Source organism: Papilio polytes, unplaced genomic scaffold (assembly GCF_000836215.1).
Source record: "Papilio polytes unplaced genomic scaffold, Ppol_1.0 DF821956.1, whole genome shotgun sequence".
NCBI classification, from domain to species: domain Eukaryota; kingdom Metazoa; phylum Arthropoda; class Insecta; order Lepidoptera; family Papilionidae; genus Papilio; species Papilio polytes.
Window position 1 is genome coordinate 107,388 of NW_013527248.1, and position 19,034 is coordinate 126,421.

The following is a 19,034-nucleotide window of genomic DNA, read 5'->3' on the forward strand; positions in this document are numbered from 1 at the left end:
AATATGCATAGTTGTATTTAAAGTACATTAGAACCTCAATAAGTTAAAGTGCAAGGAAAACACAAAGTATTTTAAGTTATAGAGGTTTTGAGTTATCAAGGGTCTATGTTTTAGAGGTTTTGGCCTCTGATGGGAAGGAGACATATTATTTTTTGAAGTTATAGAGGTTTTAATTATTGAGGTTCTACTGTACTTTTATGTCTTCTAATGCAAGGCTATTTACCCCCTCCTGGCAACTCCCATTCATCATTAACTAGCTGTTGCTCCCGACTTCTGTGTAAAATTAAAAAATATAGCATATGTTACTCACAGATAAATTACATTTCAAATGATGAAAGAATTTTACAATCTGCCTATAGTTCTTGAGTTATTTATACATACAAAAATACAAAATTTTCCTCTTTATAATAGTAGTATAGAATAATACAGTCCTCAATATATCTATCAGTTTGTATCTGGTCTGTTCACAACAAAGTTGACTATTGTTCAAATAAACCCAAAAGAAATTGACCAGCAGTATTCCATACTTCCCTCTCAACAGAACTCCAGCATACTTCCCTCTCAACAGAAACATCACCATCCTCTGGTCGGTCGACTCCAGTGAACACGGCAGGCAACAGCGGGGCTGCTTCAACAGGCACCACCTCACCCTCTCCCAGCAAGCTGTTTGTAGGTGGTCTCAGCTGGCAGACCAGCTCGGAGAAGCTGCGGGAGTACTTTGCTATGTTTGGACCTGTGTCCGATGTGCTCATCATGAAGGACCCTGTTACACAGGTAAGGAGTTCTATGTGCACAAGTGTAGAGTGACGAGACAGTCAGGAAAAGTACAGTCGCGTTAATTTGCGGTGATACATTTAAAAAAAAATGATTTATACCTCTTAATAGACAAGGTCAAGGTCCTGCCACTGTCTTGTTAAAGATAATAATAATAATGTAATTTATTTAACAATAAACTGGTGACAGAAAATTGACCCTAGATATAGTAGTTTAAAATATTTTGATCTATGGTTTTATGATAGTAACAATCAATTTGATTAATTGTAAAATCTAGAATTTGATAGTGGCATTAATTTCAGATATATCACATGCTTCTTTATTCGTCAAATAATTTTTGTAAGGCAATCCATTATTTCAAATAAAATTGGGCGTAAATGTAACTAAGTTGCGACTTTATTTTTAAACTAGCTATTCCCGTGCGACATTTGTTATATACAAAATAATTACCCTCTAAGTTTAATGACGTGAAAATATATAGCCTAAAGCGTGACGTAATTGTAGGGCTTTTTATTAAAAAAGGATTATTCAATAATATGCTGTAACTTCTGACATCTTGCAACACAGTAGTGTGTTACGCTTTATTATATTAGTATAGATATACGATGAAATGAATTGAATATGATTAAATGACGTCGCTTTGAATCCTTACAAACTTGCGCAAATGTGTTGTTAAGTACGAATAAGTGATAACTTATTCCTGATTGTCTCGTCAATGTTGCTTATATTGTATAGAAAATTCGTTCGGATTTATTTGACCATTTTTATTTTCAAATTTAAGTAACTAGGTATCTACTATTATCCCTGTTTAAAAAATGGGATTCTTTACAAGTTTTTATATCGGCGTATATTAATATTTAAAACAACAAATTCCAGTTAGGTGTTCTATTTGTAGTTGTGAAGATTGCAGTGTATGAGAAATGTTTTGTTCGTCCAAAGAAGGCGGAGTAGGGGGGGTAGTTGAAGATATGCCGCCGTGCGCTGAAAGCGGTCAGTGTGAGCTTGTGCCTTGCGGCAATAGGTTGTCTGGAATAGGTAGTGCGTAGGGTAATGTAATCTATGTCATTATTGGGGAGATTTTTGTGTCATAAACTGGAAAGTATAGATTTTTTTTAGACTCACTCCCTTTACTCGTGCTTTAGAAATTTGAAATATTTTTCTAACATGTTTATTTTTTACTAGCTGTTCCTCGCGACTCGCCCGCGTGTATTTAAAAAATAATAAAAAAAATTGGTACCAGTAGTTTTTCAGTTATTTCAATACAAAAAAATACAAATCTTTCCTCTTTATAATGTTAGTATAGATGTAGTCTGGAATTAAAAATTGCCGTATTGTTTGGCTCTCACAACTTGTACTCAATTTATTTGGCCACCAATCTTGTTCTCATTTCAACAGTTTTTTCTAGTTTATCGTATCTGTAGGAGTTTTTGGTTTTGTACGTACTACAATTTTACACAGTGAATGCTATTTACTAGATAACGGCTACACCCTACTGAATGTGAGTTTAGTTCTTAAATTTATAGAAATCAAAAACTTCAAAATGATCGATGTTCATGTGATTTTAAAAGCAATTGAGTAATGGAAGTGAGTTTTTTTACTGGCAATTATTTTGTCAGGTAAATGTTTGTGACACAAAGTGTACATTTGGGCTATGGTTGATACTATGTATATAGGAACACTAACAAATCATTTACCTAGATCAGACTGGCATGCTAGACACACTAACAAAAGTCTATCTGCGTAGGCACTTATGCTCTCCATAGTTCTACTAACAGTAACTCAGGTAGTTTTAGCTCTGATGTTGCCATTAATGGTCCAAGATTTTGGTAATTTTTAGTAACTTTTATAAATGTAAGTCAAAAACAAATCCTGCAAAAATTATCTTAATTTTTTACGATCACACCGGTAGAATTGTATTTTATTACAATTGAAAATTATTTAATAACAGTATACCCGATTTGGTAGCGATTTCTATCTCAATTCGTAGTGTTTTCACCGATTTATTGCTATCATAGAATTGTTTTATTTTTATAAGTACTGCCTTTCTAATGCTATCCATCAAATAGTTAAAATTCAATTCAAATAAAGTATTTTGAAATATTTACAAATTCAGTTGGTACATATATATTATGTTGATTTATTTACTTCATATGACATGGCAACACACAAGTGTGTCAGTGTTACTCGAGTATTGTAATTACGATTCCGTACGAATATTGAAGGTTTGATTAGGAGATTTTGCGATAATCATCAATTATAATACACTAGTTGCTGTATTTGTCGTTAGAGTGGTGAGCACGCGGTACACCACACAACTATTAGCTGAGTGCCCTCTTGCCTGATACAACTTCTGTAAACCTTAGCTCTAGTTACGACCCGATGTCTTAGTTTGTGTAAATAGAGCTCTCTCTCGTTCACTTAACCTGTCGTTTGATTGTATACGAGTGGCATTTAGAGCCCGTAGCGAGGAGCGCGCTGGAGTAGCGTAGTAACGCCGGCCGCGCGCAGCGCTCGCGCGGCTTCGGCTTCATTACGTTCCAGGAGGCGGCCTCCGTGGACAAGGTGCTGGCCGTGCCCGTGCACACGCTGGACGGCAAGCGCATCGACCCCAAGCACGCCACGCCCAAGTCCGCGCCGCGCCCCGCCAAGACCAAGAAGATATTCGTCGGCGGCGTCGGCCAGGATACCTCCGCCGACGAGGTGCGCGCCTACTTCTCCCAGTTCGGCCTCGTGGAGGACGCCGTCATGCTGATGGACCAGCAGACCAAGCGCCACCGCGGCTTCGGCTTCGTCACCTTCCACTCGGAGGAGGCCGTGGAGCGCGTCTGCGACATACACTTCCACACCATCAAGAACAAGAAGGTGGAGTGCAAGCGCGCTCAGCCCAAGGAGGCGGTCGCCGCCGCGCCCCTCGCCATCGGCAAGCGCCTCGTGCTGCGCCCCGGCCGCGGCCTCGTGTACGGCGGCGTGGGCGCCGTGCCCGCCGTGGGCGCGGTGGGCGCCGTGGGCGTGGGCGCGCACGCCTACCGCTACGCGCCGTACGCGCTGCCGACGCCGGGCACCATCGTGGCTCCGCCGACGCCGGCGCCGGCGCCCACGCTGCCGCAGTTCGGCGCCGCGTACTCGCTGGCGGGCGTGGACATGTCGTCCTTCCAGGGCGTGGACTGGAGCGCCATGTACGGCCTGCCCATGTACATCTGAGCACCGCCCGCCCCCGCGCCCGCCCCCGCGCCCGCCCCCGCGCCCGCCTACAGAGGTTAGGTCGAAGCAGCTTTTACATTTGTTTTCTCTAATAGTTCCTACGCACGTGCGGCGAGGTCCGCGCGCCGCCGACCCGGAGCGGAACAGTTATCAGTATTCGAGTTTGTTTTGCGGCGACCGGCCCATCGGCGTAGGTTTAAGTCAATTTTTGAACTCGACAAGCAATACGGCCCCCGTCTCGGGACCGCAGGCAAAGATACGCATTTCTTTTTTTTTTATTAAAAATTAATATAAGGCGAAGATCTCAGATAATATTATAGTTTGAGCTGGACGAAAGTAATTTTTTCGTGTATCTGTCTTGGACTTAACGGTAGTTTGTAGTGCACGATCGTTGGTGATTAAAGATTATTATTTATAAACTGTATACTTGATGAATCTCATGCAGATCTGTATTTGTTTCGTAATATTATGTGCACTGCCCTCGGACGCCGGCTGACCGCTAGACGAATTACTACACTACCAGTATTATCTTATTGAGAAGAGTTTGTGCCAAATCACATTGAATACTTAAATGTATTGTCATTAAAGACGACATACTTTTTACATAACGTTGTTAAAGCAGATTAAAACACTGTTTTCAAAATTAAAACGATTAGATACAAGGTCCATTATCTAAAACCTTATTATTTGACGGACAAATCAAACAATATCGATTTTATCTTTATAAAATTTGAAATAACAATCTAGCGAGGCGTCACAAGGCAGAAGAGGGTCAGATTCACGATACTTCCCATACATATCTAACTCGAGTGGAAAGCAATCTCATATAGCATTATTTATGACTTGGTAGTTTTATGATAGCGCTGTCCTATATCGACTCGGTTACTCTCGCAAAAATGATTCGAATAAATTTACAAATATAAATGTGGGTAGTTTTAAATGTCAGAGGCTAAACGAGAGTGAGCGAGTCGAAGTGGACGAGACTTAGTATTATCGATTAGTATAGCAGTTGAGGGAATGCAGACTAACAGCAGTGTCTTGTGACAATAAGCTATGCCACTGTAGATTGTCGCGTCACTTTGCCGCTCGGCCTGCGCTCGGCCTGCGCGTCTTGTATTATAGTTTTACAATTGATGTAGTTTAGTTTGGTACAATTGGTATGCTGGGTTTTCGATTTCCTCCGCCTCTTCTGGTTCAGTGCATGTCTGTATAAAGTGCCAATTGTAGAATTAGATCGCTAACTTACCAGTTTGATTGGTAACGATTTTTGATCGCCTGAGCTCTCTACTCATATTTATTTATAATCAACGTAGTGTTAGATATAATTATATGATACTCTTAAAAGCAATACTTAGTTACACACTGTGATTAGACAAGTATTATACTATAGTTATGAATAAAAGACGTTATATGGTTGTGTTCGTGCAATTTGTAGATTTAAGTCGAAATTTTCTCGGACAAGGTCCTCCAGTATTATTGAATGTTTCCTGATAAATTTTCGGGTCTCTCAAGTACTTAATTTAACCTCGTACTTAAAATTTTTCGATACTTTAAATATTTATTTTATGGTACTTAACTTGTATTGGACAATAAGTCGTTTCGATGCATATCTTACATTTAAAACTTTCTGAAATTGCTCATATTTCGATAATATTTTCTTAAATAAATAAAAAACAGGGTTTGCCTTGAAATGTGTAAGGGGCGTTCTTTAAGCCGAATGGCAAAATCCAAATCGTAAATCTTTTAGAGTCGATGAAAGCGAGACTTTTTTTAACCCTTCCTATAAATGTATTGATTCTTACGTGGCTTATATAGAATTTATGACACCTATTATAATTTTGACGTGGCAAGGGCCAGGCAAAGTGACGCGGATACAGTAGAGGCAAATGCATGCGGTAGCTTCGCCGGCCTCATTCCCACGCCGGCCGGCACACACCTTGTAACCTTGATGTGTGGAAACAAAAACTAAAAAAATCTTTTGCTACAAATACATCGTAAATATACAGGGTTATTTTTTTAATTACCAGAAAAAAACCGATAAAGCAGAATAAATATTCGATCTTTAATATGTAGACTATTTTATCTTGCTTAGCAATCATTAAGTTGACAACAAATTAAAAATTCAAGTGTCAATGTGCAAGGAACACACAAATCAATTTATTGCAATAGACCAAAATTGAGTCTATTTGTAGGATTGTTCATTTTATAAATATGATTATTGCCGGCAATAGAAAGAGCTATGTTTTCTGGTAATTAAAAAACTGTATCAATTTAATGGAGTATTTAACAATTACAAGTGAAATTGCAATCGATGCATTATTTATGAAGTGGTTTCCATACTACAAGGCTACCGAATGCTATACCACATGTGTACACTTACCTATCCTTATTATAGCAGTATTCTTAATATAAGTAGGGTAGAACCTCCTGAGATTATTTGCGATTGCCGGGTTTTTCATATCAAGCACTAAATGCCACATCGTACAAATATCGTGGAAATGCAACTTTAAAGTTTGCAAATTCCGTATCGATTCTTGATTCCTTGACCTCTTGCCAAAATGAAAATTATTGAATTTGATATTGAAAAACTCTGCAATCGCGACGCCCGATGATAACATCTTTTGTATTTTAGCATTTTCCTAAAATTCTCAGTATTAGATGGTTGATATTGTGATGTTTCTTGGTAACGTATCCGCCGTCGGCCGTCGGGCGCCATGTCCGCCGGCCGCGGTGAGATCAGCTCATATAAAATGTGTACTTAATTTTTTCTTATATATATTAATATGTATTGCCCTGTGTAACGCCACTCCGATGAGGAGCGGCTTTACGCAGATATGCCAATATAAGTTTATTTTTTCTCTAAAATACTTGTAATGTTGAATTCGCCGGCGTCCGCCCATGATTGAAAGAGATTGATTTTTTATTTTATGTTTGGTGGACGGGCGCCGGCGGTAGGCTAGCCGTAGTTATTTTGTATTTAGTGGACTTAGTGATTGCCCGTACATCTGTATGTAATGGAGCACCTAGCGGTACCCGATGTGTCATTACATTATTAATATTAGAACAATATATTGTGTGTTTTATTTCGCTTTGCTCCGACCGCGGGGTTAGAATCCTTTGTGACGGGGTGTGGTTGTTTCCTTCACGACATGCTCTTGTATAGTTAGTTTGCACGTCGAGTCTCATTTGCCGAGTAGATTGTCGCCGGGCTACGGGTGAGTATGGGCGGGGGGGGGGCGAGCGGCGGCCACCGGGTAAGTCGGCAGAGTAGCGAACGTTGACGCATGCGTATATATATTTATAATTATGTATACTATATAGCGTAGATTATTTCGTGACTAACATTCGACTCTGACTCGTCTCATGAAGTAATAGGGCATGGTTGGCATGGACTTAAACGATACCGAACGAGTTTCTTCCAGATTCACTGTCAATTCTCTAACAGGCGTTCGCCACACGTTGGTTGTGAAACGTGCTATTATAATATCGCTTTCCAAGATTGGTCTTGCACGAAATTGGGAAAACGGAACGTTGGAATGCACCGTTTCTGAAACTACCCTCATATGTAAAAGTTTAGAATGAAGCGACTGATAACATAAATGGTTCATTCGCTACGTTTGTTGTTTCTCACATCTCGGCAACTTGCAGTATATCTTCGAAAGTGATATTTTTGACGTAGACACGTAGAGTTAGAACTCTTAGTAACGCTTGGCTTGAGGCCTCCAGTCTTCCTCGTTTAACGTTTAAACTATTACGAAATTAATTTGCCAAAAATATCTCGCCAAAACTAATTCGTTTGCTCAATCAATTGTAGAATATTTCGAATGATTCCGCGTGTCGTTTTGGAGCCCGAGTTAACACGCATCTAAAAGTTCTGTGACATGAGATCTTGTATCTATGTTTGCGAAAAACGACCGCTTTCTCGCTGGTGTAGTTTAAGGATAAGACAATAATTTAAAAAGGGGACGTTGCCAGCTCGAACGTTGAAAGAATATTGTTGCGACGTGATGCCATTTTACACATACATTCCTCTCTAGTCATTTTTTACTTAAGGATTTTGTTGAGTGTTTTACGATGAGAAAGTGATACTACTAACCCTTATCTTGCTCAATACTCGTTCTTGCCTCCTAGTTTGTATTATACGAAGGCTTGTAGTTTGTGCCATACACGACGCCGCAGCACAGCAACAGTAGAGGCACTCCATAGCTTCGCAATTCCAGGCTCTCTGGACCAATGTACGACAAAAAGGTTATATTCTCGATTATTAATAAGGTTATAATATACATGGATTATACAACTTTTGGATTGGTATAAAGGTAATGTTAAAAAGTAAATAAAAATACAATGTTGTGTGTTTGAAAGGTGCGGCAGCCGCTAGCGTAGTTACGTAGTGGATGTAGTGATTTTGAAATTTTACATACAATATACTATAGAGGTGTTAAGTATAACTAATCGAAAGCAATAACAAACTTATTTAACTTATTACTAGTAGGCAACGCGCCGCCGCCGGCGCTGAAGGCGCGCGGGCGCGAGGCGGCGGCGGCGTCATCTTGAACGTTATACACTCCGCATACAAGATATTTTTGTATATTAGATTTCGGTGTATTCAGTAGTGAGTTGGTATTTGTATTTTAAACGTTGATACTCGTGATAAAATTACAAACACTTGATAAGTGGAATAATGTGATTTACTTGTTTAATGTAGGGCGCTCGCCGCTTGGGGCGTGCGGCCATGTTTGCTCTTTTGACATTTATCAATGTTGCCATGTGTGTGCAAAGCTTCAAAGTTTAAAATACTACATTATAAAGTTCATACATGGCTATATTCAAACGCAGTCATCCCTATACTATAATTAATTCTAATTTTAAACAATAATTAGCAGCCGCAGTTCTTACCATTGTAATATATTTCTCATTGTAATCTGTTTTTCTCTTCGTAAAGTAATTTAAATTAATAATATATCGTAAGTTGTTAGTGATTTAAAAATTATTTTCCATCTGTTCATATTATTTCCGTTCCCTACCTATTTTGTAAGAATGTTTTAACTTGGCAGCACTGACGTATTTTGGCGCCATTTTCAGATGTCAAAGTGACGCTAGCGTTTTGATATTGCAGAGTCGCAATAGAGGCTGTATTATTAACATTCCTTTGTGTATATTTTGTGTAATCGCATTTTTATTTATGGTAGCGTACCTGTTTGAATAAAGATAGTTTTCTCTTATAATAGTTATAGTAGATATGGGCTGTTTTTATTTTATCTACACCGATTGCTACAGATTATATTGTGCAATATGTAATGGATTTTTCTCTATTGTATAAAGTTGTCAGTTTTAACCCGTAGCTGTAATTGGGGGGATAGGTTGCAGGTGTGTAGATTTCCTAAAATGATTTAACTTGTTTGTCCCGGACCATAGATTATATGATTGACTTTTTTTGAATAACTCATTTTTTATACTGGCCTATAATGACGACAATAAATGTACTATTTAAAAAAATCTATAGTTTTTATAATTTGATAATCTGTTTTAAATTTTTATCAATATCAAAGTAAACGGTACTAATGGCCAGTTTTTATTGTCTTTAATTACATGATCTATGTGAAGGGATTTTAGTGAGAGTGTCGCTTCCGTTGTTAAGATCTGAATGTTTTTTTTGTAATAGTACCCACCATAGGGTCAGTCATACTGTAGTTATGTAAACAGCGCCTGGTTTGAGCGGGAATTGAATCATAGTAACACTATGCTTCTTATTCGGAAGGCGCCTACACCATAGGCGGGGACTCCTAGAGCCCCTTAGCAACGCTGTAGTGAGCAGGCCGCGCGCCTCCTTTCGAAGCCTTTAAAGTAACAAAATATTCTATGGTTCATCTTCACTTAGTCAAGTATTAGAAATAAATGGTAATAAACACAGCCGATCTTTCATTTATCGCTTTTTCGTACCTTGAATTAGTTTTACTATATTTTGTTTTTAATACCAAAAACGTAGTCAGCTTCGAGACCCATGTTGGGCGCCAGTACAGATCATTTTATTAGTTTTAAATCTACCCCCAGTTTTGAGTAGTGTCTAGTAATGTGGGTAGTACGAGAAGTTCTTTCAGTGTATATTTGATATAGCCTCTACCGAAACAAGTACGCTCTTCGACTGGGACAAGTGTTTCTCTTTTATAAAATCAAGTAAGCAACAATTCTTACGTACGTTCTTATTGGCTAGCTATATCAGTATAGACTGTTTGGAGGAGTTGGCGATTGGACCTAGATGCATGGTGACGTCAGTACAGTATGCAGCGAGTTTTAGCGGTGGAGTTGTAGCGAGCATGACTGGGTGCCCACTGCCGACCGCTGCCGAGGACACGTCCGGCGTGGAAGACGGAAGATCGACGACTGGCATTTTTATACAAGGCAATACTGAACTGAGCATTAGACTGAGACAATGTCTCTTTTCGGTAGACGCTTTGTAATACTGAAAAGAGGACCAACTGTGTGTACGATTTTTTTTTCAATTGGCGATTTTTTTTAATTTGGTCAGTATTGTCTTGTTTTGCAGGCGACTGCTGCCCCAGGCTGAGTTCATCCTTATCTTTACAATAGAAGTGCATCCCAGTAAATTAGATCTGTAGACGAATAGACATATTTGGGTGCTGGGTTTTAAAAGTTGGTAATATAATTGTAGATGAATGGATCAGTTTTTTTTCTTATAATAGTGATGAGGTTCACTTGAAACGCTTTAAGGGAGTTTATTTTTTGAAATTATCGAGTAGTAGTAGTTTTTAGTAGTTTAAAGATTTAGATGAGAATTTTAAAAGCATATCATCAAAACCCCATGATGTAGACACAAACATGTTGTGCCTTACTTTAGTTTTGAGACGGTATAAATAACGCTTTGTCGATGGAAATGCTGGCAACTCTAGACGTAGAACTCGGACCAAAGACAAATAGCTTGGGAAATGGAGACAATATTTTTTGTAAAAATTTATCGTTGTTTTGAAACTTTGGCGTTGAGACGTCATTAAATACATTACGAATTAGATGTTTTGTTTTTTACATGATGGTAGTGTATTTTATAGAAAACTATTTGTAAACGAGGAACAGTAAACGATAGCGACCCCATCAGTCGTAGTACAAAGTAAATTAAGTATTTTGTAATGGAAAATTGTAATGTCACTTTTGACATGTCTTCCTTAAAAACGATAGACTGATGTTAGTCACCCGTTATGTACCGTTTGATATCCCGTCTCGCTGGGATGCACTAGGTTTGGTTTGACGTAGGAATGCCATAGACAATGTGAGGGCGCTTGTTCGGACCTCAATCTGTCACATTTGACGTTTAAACTTATTAAAATTATATAACTAAATCAAGGACATGGTCTGAAAAAGTGCTTTTTCAAATTAAACGAATGGTTTTTATTGGATGTAGTTAATTAAGATTGTTCAGTAGATGTACCCCTGTACGAGACTAACGCAGTGTGCCTCATGATGTGACAATATCCTTAGATTGCGTATTTCAGTCTGTCTTTATTGTCTGCGAATTTGTTATTACCACTTTCTTACTTGTTGAATTTCCGTTTTTATAAAATATTAAATTCAAAAATATCACAGCTTGTGGTAAAAATGAATACGTTTATCTGTGATTTTATGGACTTGTAATTATTTCATTAAATACGTCGACATTTCTAGTCATTTTAGTTATTGAAGCGTTTAGTATAGTCGAGAGGTGATTTTGAATCAGTTATAGTTTAGTGTTGTTTTTGCCAGTTTTATTGGCACGGCGGCTTGGGTTTCGCACGAGACGTGTGGTTTCGTGCGAGTTACAAGTCGCCTTCCAACATTTAGTTAACACCCTGTATATATCTAGAGTAAGGAAATGTCATACTCAAAAATTGTATGTGTAAGTTAAAATATTTCGTATTAGGGGTGTCTAGATTAGGTATTTTCTCTATCTCTCTCTTGTTTGGATAATTGAAATTTGAATAATAGTTTTTTTCTATGAATTTCGAGTAGTTTTGGTCGTTAAAGTATCGGGCTTGGGTGGAGTGTTTACGAACTGAATACGTAAAATATTTCAATGTTGTTTCGTTTGAATTAATTAAAACAATCTAACAACACTTCACTCTTTCCCCGATTGTTTTTTAGATATCAAATTAATATTAAATGCCCCACGAATTTGTAATATTTTAAGACCATAACCGAAAGTTCATATTTACATTTAGATGTAGCAGATCGTTTGTAATTCATCCTTTTATCGGGTATGTATAGATTTTTTACTGTAATTGAACTATATCATTACATATGGCAACACAATTGTTCTGTCAAACTGTGTTGTTATATACAAGAGGGAAATGTGATTATTTTCGTTTAAGAATTATCAATATCTGAATTCTAATAATATAGACAGATATAGCACATTTTTAAGGACCTAATAAATGTTTTATTGGTAACGAAAATTGATTACGAAGTTGCTAAAATAAAATCGTCATATCGTAACGTTGAGCATGAAAATTGCATTTGGCAAATACAATTTTGGGAATTAACATTATTTTATAATGGGAATGGTCACATATCCTTAGAGTATTCAAACAAGGTTCTATTTAACTAGTCGAGCGTAGTTTTTAAATATGAAGATATATGTATTGAGAGTTTTAAATTAGCTTTGGATATTATCTACATGGTAACACTGGCCGGCGCGGAGCTCCCGCTGCGGCCACATCGCTGCGATTTGAAATTCGAACAGTTTGAAAATAAACGGTTATTTAACGAATAAATGGTTTACAATTCGACTTGTATTTTTATTACCTCTTACATTATAGTCTTAAGGAAGTTCTAATTACGCTCTCAGTATAATAATAATAATTAATTAATTAATTAATGACCTCAAAAACACTCAAAAACAACTCAACAAACAACTCAAAAACACATCGCAACCTAATATACTTGAACATAAAATGCAAACGGGAAAAAATACATTATTTGATTATAACTGATGATTAAAATTGCCGAGATAAAAAAACACTAAACATTAGGCATTCTAACCATGTGTTGCAATGCAGAACTGATAGGGCCTCTGCTCAGCTATATGTTAGTACCCCTGGGGGTAAAAACGCTGATATTCTGCAAAAGCCTTTGTGTCCTCCGTACGTCAGTTTTACATAGTGAATGTGATCATTCTCCTTAAAGTTATGAATAATAGAAATTAAGATTAATCAAAGAAATTAAATTAGAACAGAACCGCTGAGTAATTTGAAAACCTGAGACAATATACCACTAACCAGAGGTTGAGAAAGGCGTATGCCGTGTGGGAGGACTTTACAGCCTCGAGCTTTAGGGTAAAAGAAGCTAAACTGAACTCTAAAACATAGGAAATAAAATATCCAAATTTCAATCGACACATTGTTAAAATTGAGATATATTAAATCAGTGAAAACTATACCAGAGTTCTGTCCGTATCTAATTAGCGCCAAAAGCAACACAAACCTACACTGATACAGCGAAAGTACACCTTCAACTAGAATGTTCGGTGAAAGTCCAGGTCCAGGTTCATCTGCAGAGCGATCCCTTGGGATTATCCATCTATGATACGTGTCTATCAAATGATCAAAATATACTTAGTTACAATGAGAGACCAATTAAAGAACACATTTGAAACTATCGCACAACTGTTCTCTCGCTTTGGTTCCTCTGAGCCAATATGGAGGTGCAATACTCGATGTTTACTTGTGCAAAACAGTTGAAGCCTGCAAAACAATCGACAATCGCATAGCAGTTGTGCGTAGTTTAGTCAAAAGTTCACATGTTAATTTTACTCTAAAACAGGAACCAAAATAAAATACTACTAGCGCCATCTATTATAATTTTAATGTACTACAACTTCATCCGAATAGAATTTATTTTATAGTGTGTCTAAATAATTTAGATTAGTTTGACAATTCCTTTCAAATTTAGTAGGGATGGATTGTGTAAAATCAGTCATGAATCTTATCGATTTTCGGTTTTTATTCTTATAGAAGTTGGACTCGATACATTCATAATTATAATTTATGAATAAAAAAACACAGTTTTCTCAAATTAACAATCACCCGAAGAGCAATTACAAATAATGGGAGTAAATAAATATTTATTACTACAGTCGTACATAATAGAATTGGATTTTGCTATTATTTCTGTCATCGCTAAATTCTCTACACTATAATCAATACTAGAATTGTCCTATAAGTCAAGAAAACAATAATTTTAGTTGAGTTCGATAATTATTTAAACCGAATATCGATAGTTCTAAATTGTTCGCTGCGTGTTTGTTTCGTCACTACGATACCTGTCTATTAAGTATGGCATTTACCTTCATACAAATTGAATTCGATACTTCATATGCGTCACATATCAAACTAATCTATCTTATTTAGACACACTATAGACAGAAAAATAATTACAAAACGAGAATTTGAACTTATAGCAAGGACGTTATGCATGAAGGAGCGTATGCTGTGGAAGATGATGGGAGACCAAAGTTCCAGTAATGACCTGATAAACAAACAACGATGGTAAAATAAGCACTAGAGTATACAAGTAACGTTTTCCTTGTTACGGAAGCTAAAAAAAAGCGTCTTAGATTTTCATTATAAACTACTAATTTAACTTTGTCCATAATAAATAGGACTTAAAACTTTAGAGCTTGTGTCAACAGTTATTATTATAATAAAAAACAATTATATTTCTTTAGATATCAACGTTACACACCTGACCATTGTGAAGTAAAAAATGTCGCTTACTCGTACATTTTACTCGAGTTTAACATCGCATCTGTCTAATGAAAAAAAAAACAATTATAAACGCATTTCGCAAACATCTCACGTGCGCACGAAGCGCTTTATTTGTTCCTTGAATAAACGACGCGAGCTTTAGAGCGCCGTAATTGCTGGAGAGTGTTCCCGAGTCTCGCGCGGTTTTCATATTTTTTAATGTCCGAGCATGCGGGCGGCTCGTTCACATTATGCCACGTCATTTAATTTTACTCCATTCTAAATTGAATTGAAACTACTGATATTTTTATTAAGTATGAAATGTTTTAATAATAAATAAAAGTTAAATATAAATAAAAATGCAAATTAAGTAACAAAATAAATAAATAATAATTTAGCTTTTATTGAATTGCAAAATAATGTACTTGTCTAGCCTTGATGATAAAAATTCGAATATGTCTAGTTCAAAAACACAAGTTTTCAATTTTATTTCGTAAAATATCGGTTACAACGTTCAGTGTAATGGAGCCAGTGTCCACAGGTCCACAGGTTGCTAAAACATTTCTTATTTCCGACCGCAACGCCCAAATAATGACAATGGCCGAGTTTAAATTATTCGCACGCGCGCTCGTGGAATGTGCTTTGATTTTTTAATCAAAGGCATAGATTAAAAATATTAGACGTTCATTTTGGCGCGCGAAATGCTCTATGTTAAATTTATGACATTCGACAAAAATTTAAATCGTTCCACGGAAAATTATTACGATGTGCTTTTATTTGCATTTGGCGCGAAATACGCAAGAGGAATTTTTTTTAATATTGTTGGTTATACGCAAACATTAAATTCCTTCCCAACTACTTTTTCTCTCTTAGTACTTATTTAAAAGAAAACATACACATTTATAATAATAAATCACTATTTCCAACAATGTCTGAATGTACGGTTTGTTTGTGACACACACGAAATCACAAATTTTACGCGCGAAAACACTGGACGGGAAAAATTGTGCAACTGTCAATGTCAGGCAGAAGTAACGGCGAGTATAAAGCCAGCGGCTTAGAAAATTGTACAGAATGCTTGTAAATAAAATAATAAAAGGAAACAAAGAAACGCATAGTAAATATTTTACGCGTGAACAATATTTCTTACTACATTAGATAACTTAAATAACAAAGATAACAGTCCTATAATACAATCTTAAATTAATTTAATCCTTTTTGCCTCTAAAACCTAAAAACCATTCACTAATGTAACGAGTAATAAAAAAACAAATGTCATTACGAAACCAACGTAATCATTTTTCCCGCCGAACGGCCAAACGGGCGTAATGGCCTGTGAAGTGATAAGCCGCGCCTCACATCGCAAAATTTATGACCGAGCCTGACATAAACCTCTAAATCTAATACAGAATAACTATAACACATTGTTTATGTGAAATAGTAAACTGCCACATAATTCCTTGATTTTCCTTTTTTATCCATCGCTGTACAAAGAAAAGGAAGTCAAATCTACGTAAATATTCCCTCGTATACATTATAGAGGGATAGAAAAGTTGGAACAATTTTGCGCGCTGCTTTTTTTTGTAGTACAAAGTGAGAAACGAGTAAGCGGCTACGTGGAATCCGCATTCACAAATGCGTTGCCTACCTTTAATTAACAGAGGACGTACAAAAAGAGTATAATTCCCCTATCAATATATCCCATTCTCTACCAAATACACTTGCCCTTCCCATCTTCTTTGTATTCTTTACAACATATCTTGTTTATATTAACAGAGACGTTAATATACATTGTAGTTAATTGGAACATTATTCAACACGAAGCGATCCATCATGGCGGCTAGCTGAGAGACGCCGCACCTGAGAGCGCCCTCTAGCGGCTAATCTGCGTCAGTCCAGTTATTAATTAGAACTAAATCCAACAGTTTATGGTTGTTATGTGTTTGATAAAATTAATTTCTAAGTTAAGCAATAGCTGTTGCTCGCGACTTCGCCCGCGTAACATTAAAAATAGCCTATGTTACTCACAGATAAATAACCTTTCTAACGGTGAAGGAATTTTTAATATCGATCCAGTAGTTTTTGAGTTATTGCAATACATACAAAAATATTAATCATTCCTTTTTATAATATTAGTATAGTTTCACAGTTTCCAAGACTTTGTAAAAGATTTTTCCAAGATTTTATCTATACTATAATAATAAAGCGTAAACACACACTTCTTTGTTGCCTTAGATGTCAGCAATTACAGCATATTTATAAATAAAATGCCCTACACTTACGTCACGCTTTAGGCTATATATTTTAACGCCATTAAACTTAGTAGGTAAATATTTTGGATCAAAACCCTAATGTAGAAAAGAGACCATAAGTTCCTGCTAACATCAAGGAAGCAAGGTTGCCATAGTTTGTCATCATGTCATGTCATTTTGACTTTTGCAATTGACAATTTGACAAATTTTCGGATGATGTCACACGGGAACAGCTTGTATCAATTACATCTCAATGCTGCTTATTTTAACACAACTTAATTTTTAAATATTAAGATAAGACGAATAAAATCACTTTTAATATATCCTAAATACTTTATACATGAAGTTTCAAAGGGTCTATTCACAATAATCACTTAGAAAATCATAAATTAATTATTTATCCGCCATGTAGCGAGGCTAACAACCGCTTTATTCAATTTTAGCTATTTTGGCGCCAACGCGAAATGGCGCGCTAAATGACCTGTGAACCTGATAACACGGTATGTGCCACATTGTACTGGCGACAGCGATTTATAATCTTATGAACTACATTTAGTATGAATTCATAATTTGTATAAAATACATCACACATAAAGAACATGAATTATTGCCTGGCTGATCAATTCCACTCATATGAAGACATCAAAAAATAACTTGATTCGTGGATAGCCTCAAAAGACGAACACTTCTGGCGTCAAGGTATTCGAGCTCTACCAGAAAGATGGGAAAAATTTGTGTCTAGCGATGGGCAATACTTTGAATGATTCATTTGTAATCATTTTTTTTACAATAAAGTTATATTTTTATCGAAAAAAAAAGCGAGAACTTAGTTGCGCACCTAATATATAATTAACAAGTTTGTATTATGTGGGAAAAAAATAATCGAGTAGTTTTCCATACTTGGATAGCCAATAGATTTACTGTTTTCATATTTTAAATAAATTGAAAGTTATGGCTCCTATACCTTTTATTAAACTCTCATTTATGTAATTTAATTTCTTAAAAAGAAGCATTAAATTGCTTGTCTTAACTAATATCGATTTTTATTATTAAAATCGCTTCTCGTGTGTAACAAACTCTCGTCCTTTACATTGTACAACTCATTGGTTTTCTATCGCCATTTATCGCGACGGTAAATGATTTGTGACGTCACTGCGCTTTAACAAACTTCTATGGGGACATCAGTTTTAGTCGAGAACAATCGACCTTTTGAATGTAATTTATAAATTAAAAGATTATATTATTATTAAGAGACTAGCTGTTCCCTTGCGACTTCATCCGCATGAAATTAGGAAAATTTTAATTTATTGTTTACATTTGTCAAATTATCAATTGCAAATGTCAAAATGACATGACATGAAGACAACCTTGCTTCTTTGATGTTGGCAGCAACTTGTAGTCTCTTTCCCATATTAGGGTTTTTATCCAAAATATTTACCCCCTAAATTTAAAGATGTTAAAATATATAGCCTAAAGTGTGGCCTTGGTGTAGGGATTTTTATTAAAAAAAGAATTATTCAAAAATATGCAGTAATTGCTGGCATTTTACACAAAGAAGCACAAAGAAGTGTGTGTTTACGCTTTTTTTTATTTATAGTGAGTAAGTATAGATATTAAAATAGCTATGATAGAAAATAAAAGGCTGTGAATACCAAGAATAAGTAGTCTGATGTGACGTAAATTTATAAATTCTAATAGTAACGGAGTTTAGTCTATACAAATTTATATTAGACGTAACAAAAAACAATTATTTTCTTAATAATTAACGTATAGAACTAGGGACTCTTATTTTAATAAACTTTTTAGGAACTTTTTAACAGCTTTTTGTCTCAATATTTTACGTTTACGTTTTCACAATTAAAAACTAGATGGCGGTAGGTGTTCAAACTAAAAAAATAAAATTATAAAACGAAACTAAATTAATGTATACTAGGTGTTTTAATACTTTTTGCTTCCTTTTATAAGCCTTAATGTGATATTTAAAAAATAAATAATTCAATTACAATGTTCAATTAAAACAATAAAACATTTGTAAAGTCGGAAACGGAACGGTCTTGACTCTGGCATCTGGCATTGA

At 36.1% G+C, this 19,034-nt stretch overlaps 1 protein-coding gene across 1 annotated transcript in view; it reads left to right on the forward strand.

Annotated features, from left to right (window-relative positions):
• The window catches only part of LOC106107588 (RNA-binding protein Musashi homolog 1), an 80,123-nt gene extending 70,238 nt beyond the window's left edge, over nucleotides 1-9,885 (forward strand). The window contains exons 3-4 of the mRNA XM_013288472.1: nucleotides 569-774; nucleotides 3,283-9,885. Of these exons, the coding sequence (XP_013143926.1) occupies nucleotides 569-774; nucleotides 3,283-3,975 (899 nt within the window). The 3' untranslated portion in view covers nucleotides 3,976-9,885. The remainder of the gene's footprint in view (nucleotides 1-568; nucleotides 775-3,282) is intronic.
• Nucleotides 9,886-19,034: the final 9,149 nt, after the last annotated feature.